This window comes from Neopsephotus bourkii, unplaced genomic scaffold, assembly GCF_033783945.1.
Source record: "Neopsephotus bourkii isolate Nb327-2 ecotype Australia unplaced genomic scaffold, CSIRO-AGI_Nbou_v1 NB_1132, whole genome shotgun sequence".
NCBI classification, from domain to species: domain Eukaryota; kingdom Metazoa; phylum Chordata; class Aves; order Psittaciformes; family Psittacidae; genus Neopsephotus; species Neopsephotus bourkii.
The window spans coordinates 4,587,958-4,610,442 of record NW_026901618.1 but is presented as its reverse complement, the minus strand read 5'-3'; the positions used below and the strand labels follow the sequence as shown (position 1 = coordinate 4,610,442).

General features: G+C 39.9%; 1 protein-coding gene across 3 annotated transcripts in view; it reads left to right on the top strand.

The window, feature by feature from the left end:
* The window catches only part of KAT2B (lysine acetyltransferase 2B), a 42,483-nt gene that overhangs the window by 602 nt on the left and 19,396 nt on the right, over positions 1–22,485 (top strand). The window contains exons 2-8 of one of the 3 annotated variants that reach the window (XM_061362725.1): positions 7,974–8,100; positions 12,647–12,792; positions 13,306–13,395; positions 15,144–15,325; positions 17,564–17,755; positions 20,129–20,235; positions 21,961–22,086. In XM_061362725.1, the coding sequence (XP_061218709.1) occupies positions 7,974–8,100; positions 12,647–12,792; positions 13,306–13,395; positions 15,144–15,325; positions 17,564–17,755; positions 20,129–20,235; positions 21,961–22,086 (970 nt within the window). Of the gene's footprint in view, positions 1–7,973; positions 8,101–12,134; positions 12,158–12,646; positions 12,793–13,305; positions 13,396–15,143; positions 15,326–17,563; positions 17,756–20,128; positions 20,236–21,960; positions 22,087–22,485 lie in introns of those variants that run through there. The other 2 variants (XM_061362726.1, XM_061362727.1) reach the window with 2 other exon arrangements.

Sequence of the window (22,485 nt, the reverse complement as noted above, 5' to 3'; positions counted from 1 at the left end):
CCGGCGGGGAGCGGAGACACCCGTTGGGATCTGTCCCGGCCTCGGAGGAGGAAGGCGGCGCCGGTTGGTCAGGGAGCGGCGGCGGCCTCGCTGTTGACACCGTAGCCAGCTGCTTTGGCAGAGGAGTGAAGGGGCGCGGCCTCCGGCTTTGGGAAAGTTGTGTCGCCGCCGGTCACGTAGCACTGTCCCTGTGTCCGGAGTCCGGGCAGCCGGCGGGCATCGCCGTCCACCTGCGCCCTGCTCCGGCGGGATCGCTCCTCCAGCGCCTGCCCTCGTACTCGGGGGAGCTGCCCTGGGCTTCCCTCCACGAGCAGTTTCCCCGCCGTTCTGTTCTCGGTGGGAGAAGTGGACTTGCCTGTTTGTTGGAGATAAGGGGGGGCTTGGTCAGAGCTGCTGCCCTCAGAGGTCTGTGACAGCACGGCTGTGCGTGTACATGCGGCGTGCAGAGCAGGCCCAGTGTGCTGTCTCTGGGCTTTGGCCGCGCTGCTGCTGTCAGGGCAATTCCTGCATGCACAGTGGGTCTGACATGTTCAGGTTGGCAGTGCTGATGTCAGATCCCTTACTAATGCTTGCAGCGTTGAAAATAGCTGATTTTGAGAAATGCACATTTCATTTTCTCTGTTCTCTTACTGATGGCAAATCATAGAATCACAGGATGGTTCGGATTGGAAGGAGCCTTAAAGATCATTTATTTCCAGCCCACTGCCATGGGCAGGGACACCTTGCACTAGACCAGGTTGCTCCAAGCTCTGTCCGGCCTGGCCTTGAACACTTTCAGGGATGGGGCAGTCACAGATTCTCTGGGCAACCTGTGCCAGTGTCTGAGTACCTTCACAATAAATAACTTCTTCCTAGTATCTAATATAGGTCTACCCTCTTTCAGTTTAAATCCGTTCCCCTTTGTCTTATCACTACATGCCCTTTTTAAGCCCCTCTCCAGATTGCTTGTATGCCCCCTTTAGGTACTAGAAAGCTGCTGTAAGGTCTCCCTGGAGCCTTCTGTTTTCCAGGGTGAACAACAAATTTGTTGTTAAGGAGCAAATCTTAAGTGAAATACCAAACTAAATGCTAATGTACATGAGGAAGCATCACAGTACAGCTCTATAGTCCTGCCTGGTGATGCAAGGAGCTTTAGCTGTGTGCTGAAGTCATGGTGCAATGCTGTCATGTGAGGGCAAATTGAAGAAGCCACATACATTTCAATTTCTTGGCTGTTGCCAAATGTGGAGGCAACTGTGCTTCAGCTTTGGTGCATACATGGACGTTGCAATATTACATTGGTGTGAGCAAGTTAAAAGAGCAGCTGCTGTACTTGAAACTGGTGGCTGTGTGGCGTAGGTGGCAGCTTTCCCAGTGCCTACTCCCCTTTGCACCCCCATTTTTTATTGTTGCTAAGGCTTGCTGTTAAATGAAGCTGTCTGTCAGGAGTATGTTTGCATGAATTGCTTTTTTTCTTCCCTGGTCAGTTCTCTTCCTGGTGTATCTCCAGATGATCTTTGTGAGGGCAAAAGCCTTCTCCTGAGGAGTGTTTCCCCAAAGGGTGTGGTCCGCATGGTGACAGCTTGTACTGCTGGTGCTCTGCTAGGGTGTCCTTGCCGGCCCTCTTCTGTAGGAAGCCCAGGGTGCATGCCCCACTGACACTCTAGTGATGGGTGGAACAGGACTTGTGGCTGGGGATATCCCAGAGCCTTTTACTCCAGCCAGGGTCTAGGCACAGCCACAGCTCTGAACACTGCTCTGTGTGCAGATTAAAGTGGAAAACCAACCTTTGCCATTTCACTTCAGTAATTATCTGGCACACAGCTTGCGTTCAGATCTCAAAACAGAAGCAAGTAGACAGAGGGGAAGCTCCTTGTAAACTAATCAAGTGGCTTCTCCTGTGGGATAAAGGAGGAAGGATGGCGCGGGATGGGAGAATATGTTATTTTTATTCCTGAACACCTGGCAGGTGCTCCAAAAAGACACTGCTTGGCTGGTAACATCAGTGGTTTGCAAGAAACTCTAGAGGTTCAGAGTGTAACTTCAAACTTTTTGTTACTATGGGTTGCAACTTCTCTTCCATTTGTTTTGGGTCTCTGTGTGTTGAGTGCAAAAGAGTGCCAAAAAGCAAACACTATCTCCAAAGGGAATGTCCGTGTCCATTCACGTAGTGGCTGTATGTGGATCTTGTATAAATATACACAGAGCTGCACCAGTTGGAGTGCACAAAATATGTAATGGCACAAAGCATCCCGTAGTGTTGATCATCTTCTCCCACATGAATTTGTCACAGAATTCAGCACACAGTTTACTAGGAACTTAACCTCAGAGATGCTGGCACTAGCAGAGGCAGGGAGCCTGTGTTTGCTAGGGATGAAGAGCAGCAGCACTAGAAGATAGAGAGGCTGCTGATGGTGTAGAAATGAGTCTCACAGGTGACAGCAGAAATGCTGAGCAGAAGAGGGTGGAAGGCACTGCTCTGGGGTAGAGTGCTCAGTCCACAGGAGGGACCTCCTGGACCTTCCTCAGTGATCCCTTTTCTCCATGGGAAATGCAGTCGAAGACTGTTGGCAAAGACATATTCAGTGTGTGCATATTCTGATCAGAACGAAAATGAAGTTAAGGGAGCTGCTTTCCAGGCTAGGGAAATGTGGGGTTTGTTTCTTTTTCCTGGTAAATAATTGGGGGCTTGTAGCTGTTGAGCTGCTGCACTTGTGTAAGAAAGGGTTGGAGTGGAAAGAAGGTAACAGGCTCTTCTGTGTAAGACAAATCTTCCTAAGCATCCAAGTTTGGGGAGAATAAGATATATATTAGGAGTTGGCACAGTTCTCACAACGTCACAGTAGTGCTGTATGTTGTGCAGGTTTTGTATTTGACATTTGCCATATCTGTGCATGTATGAATGGCTATATACATCATGTTGGTTTCATCCAGTGTGAAATTGAGCATTAGGCATGCAAGCTTGCAGCACTTTTATATAAAAGTAACACTATGTGACTTGCACCCATAAATATTTTTAATGAAGATGTAGGAGGAAGTCTCCCCAGCTTTTTCTTTCCCCTATTGGTTTACAGTGTGTGCAAATACAACTCCCTCCAGTCTCACTGCGAGTTTTTCTTATAAACAAGTTGAAATATGTACTATTAGTATAGTAAGTTTTCTGTAAAATTGGTTATTTCTCAGTATATATCTTACAGTAATGCCTGGATGCTTTTAAGTACAGTTAGAGCCCAGTAGCCGAAGGCATTTGCACAAGTAGCAGGGAATAATACCTCCTTGAAGAAAGACTGTGCTTTAGATAAACAAAATGGACAGAGTGAGAAGGGTTATGGTGAGATGACTTGGCCAAGGCCCTATGGCAGATTAGTGAGTGGCAGAGACTGCAGTAAAATCTAGAGGCACTTCTCCTCACTTCTCATCCTAGAGTGACCTCTGTGGAGTTTTCCCGATTCTACACAAATACAAGTTCACAGGGTAAATACGTACCACTGTTTCTGTAATTAAATATTTGTATTTACCCTGACTTTCATAAGACAGATTAAGAGGAGGCAGACTTGGCTGTGTTACTGATGGGCTCTGTATAGTGTGAGTACAGATCCTTGAAGCTCAACTTGAAATGTATTAAAGTTGTTTTCTGCAGAAGTGCAGAAGGAGACATACACGACATCTAAAGCATCATTTTCTTATTGGGGTGAATCTGTTTTATAATGTCACAGGCCCAATTAAAGCATCATCCTTTAAATTAAATACGAAATTTTTCATTACTTTTACAAGGTGGGAATTGGGCTGCTATTATTAATAAAAGCTTTATATGGTAGCCTAAGTCTCTTCTGTAAGTGAAACTGGAAAATACAGGGAATAAAATACTTGGATTGATCAATAAAGAACATGTCCTTAAAGCTGAACATTGACCTGATTATGGGCCACCTGAGACATATGAGTGGCTCGCCAAGCATTGTCTAACTGTCTGGTTGCTGGATACTGGACATTTGAGTAAGAAAAAAATATGCATTTTAAATTCATCCATGTATTTGCTATAGTTTGTATGATGTGCTTTGTTAAAAGCATCAATTTGAGATGTTTGCTTTCAGGAAAAAACATGGCTCTTGGGTTGGGAAGAAAAATATTTTTTCTAGAATAATTATACTTGATGGAAATAGAAAGTTTTCTAATGTTGTGTATATGTAATCTGTTTGGTCTGCTTTGCATCTCATCTCAGTTATGAAACAGGGCAACCTGTATGATTTTGAGTTGGAAAGAGCCCAGCATAACAGTAGTTTTGAAATTCAGTTTTAAAACTGCTGGTGTCTTCTACTTTGTAATTAAGTTAGCTTGAAGTTTGCATATTCACTACCTGAAAAGGGAGGAATGTTTTAGTCCATAAGTTACTGTAACATTCCTCTTTTATTTATTATCATTGAGACACCTGAAACCCACTTAAAACTGGTGTAATGTTGTAACTTTAAGGTGCATCCTTTTTAAATACAAATGCTAACAATATATGTTAAAATGTGCTGGTTTGGTTTTTTTTTTCCACTGTTTATTTTTGACCTGCTACCAGTATATTCAGTATTTGAAAGGAAACAGTAACTTTAGTTTGTCCAGAGTTTCAGTTTTCACTGCCCACAGATATTGGTTAGTTTGATTTCCCACATTGTAACCTAACATGGAAGGGGTCAAAAAAAATGATTGAAACTTTATTGTACAATGCAAAATGTACATAATTTTGGCACATTTGGGGTTGGGGGGTTGGGGTGGGGCAACAATGTTTAATTGTGTTTTGTAACATTGCATTCATCCGATTTTATTAAAAACTGCTAGTGAAGATGCAGTGTTGGTGATCCCTGTGCCTGCAAAGATGACAGTCATTACTTTGCAGGCTTCAATAAGGCAGAATTCCCCAGCTTTTTCCAGCAGCTTTATCAAAACTATGCAGATGTCCCAGAAAACAAGGCTCCAAGGACTGGATGTGATAGTTCAAATGCTTCTTTTCCTTCCTCCCCTCAAAACTGTTTTGATCTTAAATTAAGTTTTTGAGGAGGTGAAGTCATACTTTATTTTATAATGAAAAGCAGATGAGTGGCACTTAAAAAAAGGAAGAAAAAAAGGGAAAAGCTGAAGATAGTCAACGAAAGGATTGAATGAACAAAACGCCATGGAAGCCTTAAAACAACTCGGCAATTAAAGCCACTGAGGAATGCACATTGCGTATTCACTGCAAAATACTTGCACTGTCAACATCTACAATGAAAGCTGAGTTCTAAAGAGGACCTTTTCGGGTTGTGTTTCCCCTTGGTTAACATTTATGCTGCTTCTGGTGCTTTATGGAGGGATTAATGAAAAAAAACCCACCCTAGTAGCTGTTTGAGAAAGGTCTCTGGAATAATTTGAACAATACAAATTAACAGCTGCTTCAAAAAGATCTGGCGAGGAAATACTACTGACAGCAGAAAAAATCTGCTGTTGAGCACGCTGTTTTTATTCTTCTGTGGGTGGGTTGATATTTATTTTTGGCAGTTTTACTGAGCTGCTATCATGATTCATACATCTGTTTGTTTGCATCTTTGCTGTTAATTATCGTGTGACACTAAAGTTTGTGTAGTTACTCACTGTTTATGGCTTTTACGCTTGATAGTAAACACTGTGTGGTGAGCTTCTGTGAAATACTGCTTCCACTTGGAGAAATACGTCTCAAAAAGCATAAGCCTAGTTTGAGGGGTTTGAATGTTTTTGGACGTGTTTCATTTGGTATGATTTAAGGCAATTAATAAAAAGCACGGTATTTGTCAGTAACTCACAGCGTTGAACATTTGTCTGAACAGTTGCATGGGAAGGATCAAATCTTACTTCCCTAACATAATATTCAATCAGTTTTTATTTGAGAACTTATTTACAATTGTCTTTGGAATTTTCTTTGGTAATAATGTCATTTTCTGACATTGTTTAGTGTGGCAGTTACTTTATCCTTGTTTTAACTGCAAAAACTTTCATGGCAAAGAAACAGTTGCCTGTCCCACAAAGCAGATGTGGATAGCTTGTTTGGCATAGGCTTTGTCTAATTCGAGTTGCTCATTGAAAGTGAGGTTTCACATCATCTCACAGATGTCCAAAGTCCCTGTATCAGGGCAGTCCTTGGTTCACAGGTATTACTCAATCACTGGTCTCCCTTTCTAGTCATTAGACTTTAAAAGATGATGTAGGTCTGGATAACAAACAAAAGTAAAACTGACACTCCGTACCTGTGAAATTGTAAGAGGTAGTTTCTGCTGTAAAATAACATTGGGCCTTTTTCTCTTCCCTGCCGATCATATTACTCATAGAAAACATTATTACATTTTATGAGTCTTAAAAAAATCCCAAGCCTGTTTTAATCTTGCCCCATTTCATACTGAAGCCTCCTTGATGCCACATTATACATACATGTGGTGGCAGACAATCTGCACCCACGCAGTGAGTTTGGAGAGCCAGGGGGTTCAGGCAATGTAGATTGTCCCATTTCCAAGGCAAGTATGTGGAACTGCTTTTGCTGGACACTTGGAGATGGATTTCTGAGTCATCTCTGGCTGCTGAAAATGCCACTTACATCCCTTAGTACCTGCTAGACCACCCCGGGTGCAGGCAGGGGCTATGGCACCAAGGGCCAGGAGCCCAGCTGGATAAATACTTAAACATTAGAGATAGTAAAACCTCATGTGGTGCTTAGCAAAGTGCAGGCAGCAGTTTTCTTGGTGCTCAGATTGCTGAATATTAAAATTAATTTGGAAGAGCAATTTGCCATCAATCAACAAAGCTGTCAGTCTTAGTAGCTGTCAGGCTGTGATCCTTTCTGTTTCTTCTGGGTGCTTCTTCCTTAGGTAAGGTGGGATTTGGAAACTTAAAAGGAAAATGAGATAGGTTCCTGAAATAGATTGCATTAAGTATATTCAAAATTGGTTTTGAAAAATTACACATTAATGCTGGATATATTAGCATCACATTTTTTCCTGCTAAGGTTGTTTCGGTCATAAATATTATGCAGCCGTTGGCATACTTTCCTCACTGAGGTCTTGGCAGTGCAAATTCATGAGTATCTTGTGACAGCCCAGTGCACAGATACCTGAACAGTAGAAAAGCATGCTTTTCTTCCAATTAGGTGTTCAAATAGGAGCATGAATGATGTTATAAGTACTTTATCAACAAAACAACTAAGTTATTTTGGATATGCAGAAAATCCCCTCCTATAAAGCTCCTCTTTGGGTAATCAGAATTGGTATTTCCAACTTCTGAATAATTTGAGTCACGATTACCAAAGTCACAATCTCTCCCTTCATGACCACCCGTTTTAACTGCAGTCTTTTTGTGGTGTTTCATACCTAGTGAGTGTAAATAAACTTCTCAGAGTAAGCATCAAGTTGCATTGGTAGCGTTACTCTCTTGGGCATCTGTTGCTTTTGTATCCAAGCCTTGCCTCAGAGAGCATCCTCCGACAGTGCAGTTATTATTTGCTTGTTTCAGTATTTAGCCCCGCTTGGCTTGTCATAGGCTTGGTTTCAATTGCGTGATTCCTTGTTGCCAGTATAGTTGAGGTAGTGATAAACGTGTTGCCTGTTTGATAAGCTGTTTGTGTTTAAATCACTAGAACTGTCTTGGTGGCAGGAGCTGTACATCTTGGTATATCAGTAAATGTTTGTATACTTCTTTCACTAGTGAGGGCTTCTGTAAGGGAATTAGCCAGAGTTTGTGTATGTATTTTGTCTGAGTTTACTAGAACGGTGTTAATCTCTCTGGAGTACTATTTCTAATTATTTCTAGAAGATAAAGCCTAGCTGTGTAGTAGGTAAAAAAGGAAGAACAAACCCACGACTATAATAAAACACCCCAACCCCCCAACCAAAACAAAACAAAAACCCCCAACTTGTAGTTAATGTTAGGTTTTATTGCCCTTGAAATAATGCAATTTCAGGAAGTGTCTGTGTTTTGCAGTGTTGATCGATACCCCTTTGCTTTGATTTCAGGCTGAGGAATCCTGTAAATGCAATGGGTGGAAGAACCCCAACCCACCTCCCACACCGCCCCGGGCAGAGCTGCAGCAGGCAGTGGTGAGCCTCGCAGAGCCCTGCCGCAGCTGCAGCCATGCGCTTGGTAAGCTTTGGCCTTGCTCCTGCAGTCCATGTGCCTGTACCTAGGAATCTCTGCTCTGCTCTTGTGAGACAAAAGTCAAGATGTCATGGCAACACCTAGAGATGGGGGTCATGATTGGGTGTAAATGTCCATAACTTAGATTAAAATACCCTAAAATGAGTTTTGAAGAAAGTGAACTAAGGTACAACTTCTAACAACACATACGTTCTGAAATGCGAAAGCACTGTAAACCTACCCGTAACAATTTTAATACTTCTTATAACATGCGCATTAACGTCACACGGTTTTATCTGTCAGCAGCCTTAGTCACAACATGAATGACTCTCTCCTGTAGGCTGTATTGTGTTTTCTTAGTACAGAATAAACTGTAAAATACTCTTGAACATTGCTAAAGCAGGTACTCACCTACAGAACGAACTGTGCCTATTCTGTGTCATGGAAAAGAATACTGGGGTTGTACATCTTAGCATATGTACAGCTTGCATATCTTGGAAGCAACTACTCAAAATCCACTGTCAAATACTGTTGTGGGTTTGTTTGGTTCTTTTCAGAATAATAATAAATAATGATTTGCCCACAAAGCCTGAAAAAGAGTGGTGAATGGCTGTATTGTTTTTTTAAGAATTTGTGCATCCAAAATAAAAGCTGATCACCTTTTCTGTATGTATTAGCAAATATTGAATAAAATCTGAGCTAAAATAATATTCAGAATTAACTGAAAAGCAGTGGTTGTTATTTAATTTTTGTTGATGTCCAAAACTTAGGTAATCTAAAACCTTTACAATGTATCATTACATTGTGTCTGTCTTTGAAAATACATGGTTTAGTGTGTGGTGTCCCTGCCCATGGCAGGGGGGCTGGAACTTGATGATCTTAAGGTCCTTTCCAACCCTAACTGTTCGATGATTCCATTTTGTGTAGGATTTTTTAAATTGGGATTTATTTCTATTTTCCCCCCTCTTTTCATTTTATACTCTAACTACATCTGATCTATTTCTGGGCTTTTCAGCAGATTCCTTTCCTTTCTTGGTATCCCCGTACTCTGGGTTTACTTGCAGGAAATTAACAAGTGCATAGTGTTGACAGAAAGTTTGGTGGCTTTAGCTGAGTTAAACTTTCATCATATAGCTTCTCTGTGCTGCATTTGGTTATGCAGTTAGGGTAGCTTGTGTTACCTGTCCCTTTCGTTTGTGGCCTTTGAAAAAAGGGGTCTTTCTTTTTTTGACGCTAATCTTATGAGATTTTGTGTCTGTCAGTTCCCAGTTCTTCAGCAGAATTTGTGAATGCTATGTAGTTTGCAGAAAAACCTCAGTGCTTCCAAAGTCTGAGGCTGGTTTTGGTCTATTAAGAAATCTTAAATCACTCTTTAGCTAGGGAACCAGGGAAAATCAGTACTATAAAACCAGTACCATCAAATGTACTTATGGAAGAAACTGTATTTATTTTTTATTTCTGGTTTTAGAAAAGGTAATATTTCTTATTCTTTTGACTTCAGCTAATAAGGATGATGTTTCCTTTGAAATAACTGAAATGAATTGCTGTCTGCTTCTTCACTTTACTGGCAGAAGTATGCCTTTCAGCAATGTTTTCCAAGATAATTTCCTATTCATCTCCTCTAAATTAGCATGTTCCTGCTGAGTGCCTTTAAAACCAGAGTGACCACAAGGTGTGTAGGCTTCAGATTATCATCTGCACTGCATTTTCTCTTCCTTGAAGAGCCATTGAAATGGTGATGTAGAAATTCCTGTCTGGTTAAAGCTGTACCTGATATAAAATATAGGATGTTTAGGAATTTTGCCTTTTTCTTTATTTTTTTTTAATTTAATATCTTCTTCCGAAGGCAATCCTAGGCATCAGTCTTAAGACATCCCTTTTGGGGGGTATGGTTCAATCTTCAAGCAGTGCAGTTTTTGGTGTGTAAAGTTCTTTGGTGGTGCTTACTAGCTTGTAGAGCTTATTTCTGTCTACATGCCTATGATTTCTATTCATTTTGTATTCTTTTCTTGTATTTTGCCTACTTACATATGACTTGTATTTTGCTATTTGTGGCTCAGCCCCATGGCTTGGCTCAGTACTGGTTTTTTAATGAATATTTCTTTTATTTGGGCAGTGTATTGCATCACTACCATAAAGTGGTGACTGACTTGGGTTTCAGGAGAATTCGGTCTACGCCGGCGTCAAAAGCACATTATGTAGTCAGAGGCTCTTTTCTCTTTCATATTTGATTGGTTTGGTGCAGTTGCCTGCTGGTAAACATTTTCAGTCTTGATTCACTTTTAAAACTAGTTAATTAATGTGTATACACAGTCTCCCTTTTTTTTTTCCCCAGCACTGTCTTCTGTTCTTGCCTATGCACTTTTATGTAGCATATTTGAGTATATCTTGCTTTGCCTGCCCTATATAAATCACTAGTGTTTTTATGTACACACTGATTTTGAGGTAGACTTTGGACACTTTTCTCATTAATCCATTTTCTCACTGCTTCTCAATCATACACTAAAGTACTTGCTTATTGAAGTTGCACAACTAAAATAAATAACAGGTCTTCTTATCATTACATTGGCCATAGTCTTTCTGCTTGCTTTCTTCTTCTGCATACCGTAGCAACCTATACTTGTGGGGTTTTTTGTGTTTTTGTTTTTTGTTTGGTTTGGTTTTTTTGCAAGCACAACAGCAACTGAAGAAGGTTGTACTGATTGGGCAATGCAGATGGATGGGACTGTGTAGTGCTAGTCAAAAGTAATGCAGTGTTCAAGGTCAGTGTACAAAAGCTTTGATTAGTGAAAGATTTGCTAATGGCCACAAGAATTTGGGAAAGGGCTGTGAACATCTGAAGAAAGATAGTTTGTTGAGGCGATGTAGCAACATTGGTGACTCTACAGGAAATGGTAACTTGTAGTAAATGCATGCTGGTAATATGTTGCTTTTAGATTCACCTTGTGGGTAATAAGTCTCTAATAAAATGTTTAAATGCAGCCAGTAAGTAGTCAAGGTAACTTTCAGTATTGTTATGGAAACTGCGTGGAAATGGCTTCTTATGCTGATGTTTTATTCATTTGTTAGTGGAGTGCAATGTTTCTTTGGTATGTTATCAATTTCTAATGCAGTGCTCATCTAGAAGGGAATTTATTACTTTTGCAAGATCAGAACAGACAGCTGGGAATATTAAACCTTCATATCAAGCTCAAGGACAGAAACAAAATGGTTTTATTCTGCCCAGAATGCTGAGTATTTGTCCCTAAAGAAAGATCATGATGCCTCCCCCCCCAGCCCTCTTTCATCATATGCTCAGAACTTAAGATACTATAAATGTTCATTTAAGTGGAAACAGTTGCTGGCATCTTTTTAATGTTCTGAGCTACGATCTCCTTTTTACTTGAAGCTGAACAAATTTATTAGATTTTAAATGTTTTGGCAGGTGTCATACCAACCTTCCCCAAACCATATTTGTCAGGTGGCCAGTAAATAGGATTGTTTTCAAGTCATTACTCCCTGCTTCCTCCCTCACTAAGGAATCAGATTTGCTTTGAAAATTGCTTACCAGTCCTAATCGCAGTGGCATATCTAACTTTATATAATAATTATCTAAGAAGTAAATGTTGGTTAAATTTGTAGAAAAACTTATATGGCCAACCTTTTAAGTAATTTTCCTTTTCTTTTAAAGGATATTTTCTCGTCCTTTCAGATTAAAGGATGTGCATAACCACATATATTGGCCTGGAGTCAGAGAAGGTCATTGTTTTTTGTAATGCAAATATCCTCTTTCTGGGAATTGACTTCTTGGGGCTTTTTGCCTTCTCCCTGGGGCCAGCTGTTCAAACCAGCTTGAAATGAGTGTCCTGCTTCACTTGTAGAAACCTCGGGCTTTTGAAAATAACAGATGTGGATCTGTCTTTACCTTTGGAGATGATAAAAGGCAGTTTGTCGCTTAGAAATTACGATACATTAAAAGATGCTTTTTTAAAAAAAACTTTTGAATAAATGAGCACGTGCAGTCTGCAAACTCTTTGTTAGTGTAGTGTGCACAAACTGTAGTTTGACTTTACATGATATGAAAGTAAGAGACTTAGCCAGTAATGTCCACTTTAAAACAAAACTGTATTTATGGAGCTGATTTTTGTTTGGTTTGGTTTTTTAATCTTCACAGAATAAGGTGCTGCTCAACACCTAGATTATGTAGTTCATGGGAATTATGGATTTATTGTATTTAGTCAAGAAACCTTGTCTCAGAAGCATAGTACCTGGACAAAAATGTGTAGTTATATCAACAGGGTTTTTGTGGTCAGTTTTAAGTGTTAACAGACACTGTGATTCCTACCAGCCATCATTCTTCTGCTGTGGGAATTGCCACCACTGGACTACCTTTACAATTTGCTCTGATGTGATACATATTTCATTTACTTCTAAGAAGATGTTCAGCTTAAGTAGGTTATTACAGGATCAGTGCCTTTACCATTATAGCTTAGTTTGAGATATCCTAGGGAATACTTGTGCTATTGGTTCTGTCAGCAGGCTTTTTACAGGTTTGGACTTTTATTTCATTTAGCGGCTCATGTTTCACACCTGGAGAACGTGTCTGAAGAAGAAATGAATAGGCTCCTGGGGATTGTATTGGATGTAGAGTACCTGTTCACCTGTGTCCACAAAGAAGAAGATGCAGACACCAAGCAAGTTTATTTCTACCTGTTCAAAGTAAGCTGAACTTGTGTAGTATGATCTCAGGTTTTTCACTCTCTCATACATAGCCAATGTCACTGCCCCTCATGCGTACATTGACTTTACCTGGTGAGACTTTTTCTCCAGTGTGATACTCTAGTGGCTAACTGTGGTGGGACGTTCTGGTACTCGCAGTGTACCATGTACCGCTGCAAAAGTCATCCATATGGTTGAGGATCTGACCCTGAGTCCCATCTATAAACTGTGCAACCTGCAAGCATTAACCTCTTCACTTGCACATTGGGAAAAGTCAGTTGTCATAAATGCTAACCTATCTGCCTGTATTTACTTAGAGAGACCCCTTACCCACATTTCTAAGAAGCTGAATTCACAATGAAGTTTATTAGCTATAAATTTAGATGACTAGACAAGCTGATATATAGCCAGAAGGTCTTCAGCACTGCATGCAGTGTGTTGTGCACCTCTGGCTTCCATTGACCCCATATATGCAAATATCCTAATGTTTAAAAATTTGTTTATTTTCAACAGCTTTTGAGGAAATGCATTTTACAGATGGGAAAACCTGTAGTAGAAGGGTCTTTGGAGAGTCCCCCATTTGAGAAACCCAGCATTGAACAGGTAAACAGTCAAACCATGGGTTTGGTTGTATGTTGCTTTATTTTATTAATATTATTCAATGCTTTTTAGGGGGTGTTGGTTTGATTTTGTTTTTTCTTTTTATTTTTTTTTAAACATAGACGCTGGTTTTGAGAATAAGGCATTGTAGGTAGTGTGCACATGCTTCTGTATATTACTTTGTATATGACAAAGAAGGGGACTGTAGGAGATTGCTGCTGCTGCTTCTCCTTTAATGTTGGTACAATAGTTACATTATTTGACTTTTCTCATCATTCATCTTATACTTTAATGAAACTGACATTTTTTGTGGTTTTAGAGAATAAATTTAAAATAACTGCTTTCATGTGTGTTAGTTCTAATCTTTGTTTGTTTCAGGTGATGAAAAATGCTGTTGAAGTTTTGAAATCCAATATTAAAATGACACTTTTTTTCCTGTAAATCAATGAACATGCTACAGTCCAATTCAGTGAGATCATACCCTTCTCTTTCAAAGACTAGACAATAAAAAACAAAGCAGAAAACAAAGAATAACTGAGGCCTTTGTAACTCTCAGTGGATGAAGAGCATGTGACAAATTCAGATTTGGTTAAACAAGCTCCTGAGAATGCACTTTTAGCACAGAAGTGGGCCATTAGTTCCAGACAGACTATGCAGAGGCTCACATACCTCACTGAAACAGGAGCTCAATGTTTTCCCATAAGTGGATGAATGGATGCTCTATTGTTAAACAGGGTATTTTAAATGTGAAGTCTGTTATGTGCAGTAATTATTTCCTTGCAACTCTGACTTCTTATAATTTAGGAAAATCAAAACACTTCATTGCTGAATTTCTGGGGCGTCTTCACCTTAAGTTCTTCTTTCGTTTGAGTATGAACAAAGAATAAGTGTGTGTAATCTTCATACACTCCTAGTCATTAAAATGTACTATTAAACAGTTGTACTACATAATTTTTCATCGTATTCTACATACAGTCCAATTTGCATAAGAAAGTAAAGCATAGGGATAAAATGGGAGTCCTTTTTACATGTATTTTGCAATAATTTTCCCTTGAAATAGATTGATATTTTCAATTCTGTTTCTAGCAGTTCAGCAGCTCAGTCACACAGAATCTTTTGCTAAGCAGCATTATTGTAATTAATTTATAACATAATGTGTGTATATATATATACTGTAGCACTTCACACATTTTTGCTATCTTCCATATTTTTTTTTTAAAGTAGACAGCATATAAAGTGCAATGAGGAGACAAACTTGTGAAATACTGGCACTTTTTGAAGAAATAATGTGATGTGTAGTCACAACTTTTAACTAGAAATCCACAAGCCCTAGTTGACTACTGAAAAGTAGCTGGGGAGGTTAGTAGTTTATACTTGATTTACAGAGGAAATAAATCACGCAGCATGGTTATCAGCAAAAATGGCAGGTAGAAGAAAGCCTACCAGATCTTTCTCTGTTCACTGACAAAGCTTTTTACTTTGAGAAGTAAGGAAGAATAAAGAGCCCTTTAAGTCAGCTGCTGGAAGCGGATATAATAAAACATCTGGGTGTACCTTCTGTTGTTTTACAGGGGAACCTGCTTGTGGTGGTTACAAAAATAGCTGAGCAAGAGGTTCATGGTTTCTTGTATTTGTTTTCTTTCCCATGTAATGCAAGTTCAGGGTTAATAAACAGAAAGTAAGGAATGTTTGAGGACACTTCTGCAAAAATTATGGCTAAGTAATGAAACATAATTTTCTTCTGTTTTAAGGGTGTGAATAATTTTGTGCAGTACAAATTTAGCCACTTACCCTCAAAGGAAAGGCAAACAATAGTGGAACTGGCTAAAATGTTTCTGAACCGCATTAACTACTGGCACCTGGAGACACCTTCTCAGCGAAGACTAAGATCACCCAATGATGATATTGCGGGGTATAAAGTGAATTATACCAGGTAATGGTGCCCTTGCTTGGTTTTGCTTACAAATATGTCACATATACATTTCAGGAATACACCAGTACCCATATGCCATAGGTGCACCTTCTGAATGTTTGCAGTTACAGGGTTTGTATGAAAACCTAAGGATTTTAGTGAAGATATATCAGAGTTTCACATGCATCATTGTGTTCCAAGAGGTATACTTCATCAGCCACAACCAGGGAGTGGAGATCATAAACATCTGTATCTGGCAGTACTTCTGCATGTCCTGCATTCGCAGAGTTGCTCTCAGACCTCTTAAGATATGAGCCTCATATAAGATAAAATTCAGGCAATTTGTTACTCAACTTAATTATAAAAAAAAAAAAGTAACATGAAGCATTGTAAAGCATCACACTTTGAAGCCAAATCATGGAAGATTTAAAAAATTAAAATGATTTTGTAAGTGTTTGAATACTAAATGAGGAGTAATTTCCTTAAAGTTACAGGTTTTGTTACGAACTTTTAATATGTTGTCAGAATTCAAGGGAATAACTTAGTCCGCGGGGAAAGATGAGCTAGGATAAAAAGCTGGGTCTCAGTTTTGCTTTTCTCATAACAATAGTGCAATGCCTTTTTTAGTTAGCACAGCAACAATAAAGTTCTGGTTGCCAATACAGATAATAGTTAACATGCTGCCCATGAGCACAGGTAGCAGTTAGCAAAGGTCTCTGTCAGCATGCCTGTTCCCAGGAATGGCCAGGGACACCTTTCCTAGCTGAGGATGAGCACTGCCTTCCTGGTGGCCATTCCTCTGTCAAACCTCAGCTCTTTGAAGGAGAATTGCAGGTCCTGTTATGAGTTGGGGCTGTGGCTGGTGGTACAGCAGACTGCATTGTGTGTCCAACTGAAATGCTCTCAGATGACCTGTCACCTCAAATAACTATCTGGTATAAAGTATTGTTTTCTGATAATCATGGGGCTCCTAAGACCATTTTTGGTGGGTCTTTGACCTCCATTTGTTTATAGTTGGAGTCAACTTTTATTAGGAATCGATGGCTAGCATTGGCTCTGGCTGGTGACTTTTGTTAATCATTTTGTCAGTTGTGGTTTCTCAGACCTTCCTGCCTGCAGTCTCTAAGGTTTCCCGCTTCCCAAAGTGCCACCTCTTTCCAGCTGATCTAACCTATCATTGTGAGCTTTTCTCCTCTGCGGTGTTCAAGACACTGCTTAGGGTGCTGGGTGCACCTTGTGACTTCTTGTTTCATTTGAATGACCATCTTAATTTGAAAACCGAATGATTTGCATGAATCTATATCAGAGTTTCACACTTATCCTTGTGTTTTGAGAGGTGTGCTTTTATCAGTCAAAACCAGGGAGTAAAGGTCTGCAAACAACAGTATCTCACAACTCTTTTGCAACTTTTGTGTTTGCAAAGGTTAAGACACAAGAGTTTGGAAGAGCATTTGGAGACAGGCTGTACTTTGGGTCCAGATGAGAAAACTCATGCAAGATCCAGCACAGTCTGTTTGCATCCATTTCATAGCATTTTCTTTTCATTGTTGGAGCTTTTGTAATGGTTGCGGACGGATTCTGCTACCATTGACTGTTCGCTTACATGCAGGTATCAAAATCTGTGTAAAATTAACAGATATCATGACCCACGTAGTTAGTACCATGATCCCTTTTCCAAGAAGAGTAACATGACATGCTCTGTTTCATATATACTTAATGCAAAACTCATTAGAGAGGGAGTTACTGTAACTTAAAGAATATCAAGTCAGGGTGTAATGGGAAGAAGCCAGCTAGTGCAAGACCTCGGTGAGAGTCCAGTCAGACAAGGATGGAGCTAGTTAAAAGTGTCACCCTTTTGCATCTATATGGGGAAATTTAGAAGTTTAAAGAGGAGAAAACAGGCCAGCGAAAGGGTCTTAGGAGTTGCAGGTAGGAGACATGGCAGGCTGAATGTGAAGAGAATACCTGCCATCAACATGAATTTTATGTGATCTGTGATTAATGTCTGGAGCAAGAGTGCTTTGTGGAAACCAGACTGCAGAGAAAAAGAATATATGGAGAGTTAAAAGTACTTGGCTGTAATTTCTTTAAAAAACTGGACAATATAAGTGCTGCTTAACTCTGCCCAGACTTGATGTGGAACAGATTTATATGGTCGTATAGCTCTCGTCTGCATTATAAATGATGTGGGTAGTGGTTTTATTGCATTAATCCATATGTTAGATGGTGATAATTACCTGTTTTTTTTCCTCTTTACAGGTGGCTTTGTTATTGCAATGTCCCTCAGTTCTGTGACAGTCTACCTCGGTATGAAACCACCCAGGTTTTTGGTAGGACATTGCTTCGCTCTGTTTTTACTGTAATGAGACGGCAGCTGCTGGAGCAGGCCAGGCAGGAAAAGGACAAGCTTCCTCAAGAGAAGCGAACACTAATCCTCACCCATTTTCCAAAGTAAGCGGTTGCAACATGCCTGCACTCAAGGTTAACTAGTAGTACACAACTTTGGCATGGAAATGGAAAAACTACCTGCAGCTTAGAATAGTTTCTCCTTTTATTCAGTAACAAGTAGATACCGCAGCTTTCTTTTCTGTCATAACTTGAACTAGTGTATTTTATGTACACAGCTGCTTGTTTTGCTTTGTCCTAGAGCTTTACTTTATAAGAAGGATTATTCATCTTGGTGGGGGATTGTGCTTATTGCCTATTAGCAGGTACTGTTGGTCACTTACTTGTTTGTCCTGTAGTTCTTGGAAGCAACATAGGTCCAGATCTCCAGAATGCTTCTGCTTTTGTGATGGAGCAGTAAAAATGGAATGTTGTAGTGGAATTTATATACAGCTGAGAATTTAAGTCAACATCGTAATAGCGAACAAGTAGTAACCCCGCCCATAGAAAAGATGTGCTCATTTGACAGAGAGTAGTCAGTATTACTACGTTAGTGAATCCTACATTACCACATTAGTGAATCCTGAAGAATTTCATATTGACTACCTGTACCAGTACTGGAAGATGGATGATCATCTCTCACAATTAAATAGCAATTATTACATTTTGTGAGGGTGGCGCTTGGCTCTCTAACCCATATTTTAGAAGTCTGTGCCTCCTAATGACAAAGGAACTGAGCCTACAGTAGAGTTGGTGGCAGTGATGCTATGGAAGCTACTGTCTGGGGCTAGAGTTGGGTTAGTGCTCAGAGGAGTGAAAGCTGTGAGCTTTCCTAAGCTGAGTAGAGGCAGGATTTTTTTTGCTCCTACTATTATTAATAGTGCCTTTTACCACTTTGAAGAACATAAACTGCCTCTGGGGTAGACTGCTATTGAAACAGGAACGTTTGTGTGTATCTGGGAATAGGATCATAATCTGGTCCTGAAACAGGTATAAAAAAAGGATTTAACAATGCATTGATACAAGAAGCAGATTTGTGGAGGAAGGAGGTGTGCATGTGCCCCTGTGTTTCCACTGCCATTTACACCTTAGATAAGTAATTTGAAAAGCAGTATTATTCACTGCTGTTCCTTTTAGTATTCTGCTGGGGGAAAAAAGAAAGACAAGCACTGTTTGCTGATGATCTGTGGGAAATGGGAATAATGTTTTAAATCTTTTATGGGCTGTACTTGTCTGAAGCATTTGTGTCTCTGCTGGTGTTAGGCAGTGAACCCGGTGGAGTAGCTGCAGCTTGGAGCACAGAGTTGATGCCTGGTATCAGTACTGAGCTCCTGGCTGTTCTGGCAGCTCCTTCCTGGGCAAAGGGAGCACCCACAGGTTATGTGTGTGTGTACCTAGGAAGTAGCCACCAAGCAGTCTGAACACAGAGCCTCTGCGCTGCCTGTAAATGTAGCCTTGGATGAAGTTTAATGGGTGCTTCTGCTCCGTCACAGCTGGTCAAGTAGCTGTTACGAACTTTTTAGCTGTTATCAGCTGTATAGATAGCAGCAAACACTGCACATTGCTGTGCTCAGATATAAACGTCCTATATATCAAATACAAGAGTAGGACTCGATCCTGAATATCCTTATCCTGTTCAGGAAGTCTTACTCAACAGTCTGTTGGTTTCACCTGTATAGTTTCTATACATATAGATGACTCTAGAGAGTAAAAATGTGCCATATCAAATTCTGCTTTCTGCAACATAGGATAAGGAGCTATCTTGCTTCTCAGAGGGAGCTGATGTATTAGTCCTGGAAAGGCGAGCGTGCTGGATAGTCTTATCTGTGGATTTTCTCTCACAGAATAATACTGGAAGAGGTTTAAGTAACACTGTTTCTCTAAGTGTACCCAAGTAAGATTAAAAATACTGTTATGCAAGAGCAAATATGCAATTAAATGTTACAATAGGACATTTAAAGAAACGAGAATATCTTAAGAGCATTGTTAATAACTAACTCTGGGATTTTATAAATCTGTAAGAGGCAGAAAGCAAGTGCATCTACAAAACACTGGTTTATCAAAATAGACATAGTTTCTCATCATTGTATAACGAGTACCTTGGCATCTGTCAATTCATAGCTTTCTTGTTAGTATGAAGTTTCATTCTGTAAAAGTAGTTTGTAATTGTTTCTTTCTGCATTTGTGAATTAGATAAATATTGCTTATAATCAAAGATAATTTTTCATAGGTGAAAGCACTCTGCTGAAGTAGGGTTCTTAAAGTCTAGTCTGCCTTGTGATTTTCTGTGTTTGTTGTTTTAAAAAAATTCATTGGCCAACAGCATTTTCTTACTGAATCAGTAAATACTTTTAAATTTTAAAAAGTTGTAAATGCTTATTCTGAAAATGAACCTGTTTTGAATCCTCCTGTTATTATTTCACCTTGTTTTGTGCCTAGGTTTCTGTCAATGCTGGAAGAAGAAGTGTACAGCCAGAATTCTCCCATTTGGGATCAGGATTTCATGGTGTCTAGGTCCCGAACTGGCCAGCTGGGGATCCAAACAGGTAATTTGCATTTAGTGCTGTGTTAGGGAGAATCTGAATGTAAAGGTAAACCTGTACAAGTGAAGAATTGTAAGGAATGAGACTTAGATACACACATTTATAAATAGCAGCCTATACTGAAGTCAGCCTGTCTCAAGTAAGAACAGGTGCCTGACTCTCTGGTACTTTCTCGCATAAAAATCCCATTTTGATGATGAAATCGAGCTAATTAAAGGTGCCAGTGGAGCAGGCTGAGTGCAGAGGTAAATCATTTGAGTATTCAAGTGGCACAAGTGCACTGAGTGTGGGAGAGTGAGAATGGCCAGTGCCAGTGGGTAAATGGCTGCAGTGGAGTGAGTCACATGCTGGACAGTGGTCCCCTCACATGAGGACCATGCCAGCCCGCTGACTGTAGCAGAAGAGACATAGGGGCCTAGCAGTAGGAAAGTAGGGACCTTCCACATCAGGTGTCCCATTGCCTGTGCACACAGACCTTTGATTTTCTTCAGCATTTTTTAATAGCTTTTCCTTGCTTTATTTCTTAGCCATGTGTCTCATCGGCTATTCTGCAGCACTGTTCTTCAGTTGTGGTACTGAGGTGTAAGTCATGCCCTAGAATTGCAGGGAGGCATTGATGATCATCTTCTTTCACTTTCCCCTTCTCACTTCCTTCTCAGAAGTTATTAAAATCTATTTATACAGCTCAGGGGTTGGCTTTATTTTCAAGTATTTAATTCAATATTTTATAACAATTCACTGTTTTGAAACAACTGTTGACTATCAGTCAACAAAATCATCATGTCAGCACTTCATCTGAGTTCATCTGATAGTGAATTTGTTAAAGCAGTAGGGAGATTCCACTGTGACAGATACAGGCTTTTTTTTTTGTAAGAAATTCCTGGTCTGCACCAGGGACTGGTGAATTATGCCTTAGGCACAAGTTCACTGCAACTCTAAAAATAATGTTGCCCTCAGAGTTCATTCGATCATATACATTTCTGCAATGGCTCATTTTAATGTGCATCTTTCAGGCACTGGATTCTTGGCACGAACATGGCACAAAAGAGCTGTTGCTGCTGATGACACCAGGATAAAGGCGAGGGGAAAGATTTGCAGGTGTCCTGCCTGTCTGCCAAAAATCCGGACACAAATTAAAACCAGAATGATTTGGGATGAGAGTTGGGTTTTCTTTTTTTAATATCTGAGAGACAGATGTTAGTCTGTGGCATTTAAAAAAAATAGTTTCATCCTCTTAACTGGTGCAACAGCTTCTCTCTTCATCGAGTTTGATTTGTCCAGCTCCTCTTTGAACACTGTTAAAGTGGACAGCTGAAGCTGAGTGATGAGATTTTGCTTCTCAATAGGCCCTTACAAAAAGCCTTTTCATGAAGCTAAATGCCAGCAGGCTAGGCAGGTACCTGAAGGAAGTTTGTTTTCTTAGCTTGTGCTCAGCACTGCAGAATAATAAAGCCTGATATTTGCAATCTCTCTCTTCCAACAATAATACAGTCTCATTACGTAGAAGTTTAGAAAAATGTATTGAGATAAATCTTGAGTCTCTCTGTTTGCAAACTGGTGGTATTGCTCTGTTGCACAGTGTTAGCTGCTACTTCTGAGGTGGTGGGTGTGAAGTTGGGTCTATCACTATGAAAGTTCTTCAGAATGATAATGGGCTTCATGGGTGTGTCGGCACCTAGTGGATTCCATGTCCTGATTTTTTTATGCTTGTCTTTTACGCTATTGCAGTTATCAGTCCTCCTCCTGTTGCAAGATCTGTTTCATACAGTGCAAGTCCTTCATCTCTGGAGCAACCCAACAGTGGAAATATGAGTCCTGCTTGCAAAGTTTCTTCTGCCCTTGACCCAAACCTAGGTATGAAGAGGGAGACTTCCTTTTTGGCTTCTGTCGATATTATCAGTAGTTGCAATACGTGGGACCGTTACCTTCACTCTGCAATAGAGATCATGAGGTGCTTTTGCTAAAAGATGTGTGCACACAGACTTTTTCTCAACTACGGTAATGTTTAAGTAGCAGAAATAGGAAATGTATTTGAAAAAAATAAATAAAAAGTTTAAATTAAGATGAGGTGCTGGTGTCAGAGGTTGTTGAAAAACACTTCGCTTGGAGTACACCTATTATGAGCCATGGAAAAATATTTCATTTAAATAAAGGCAGAGGATAAGGAGCCATTGCATTGTTTCTGTTTTAATCTTTCAAGGGTACTGAAATTGCATACATTTGAACAATGAAGAAAAGCAGAAACATACCAAC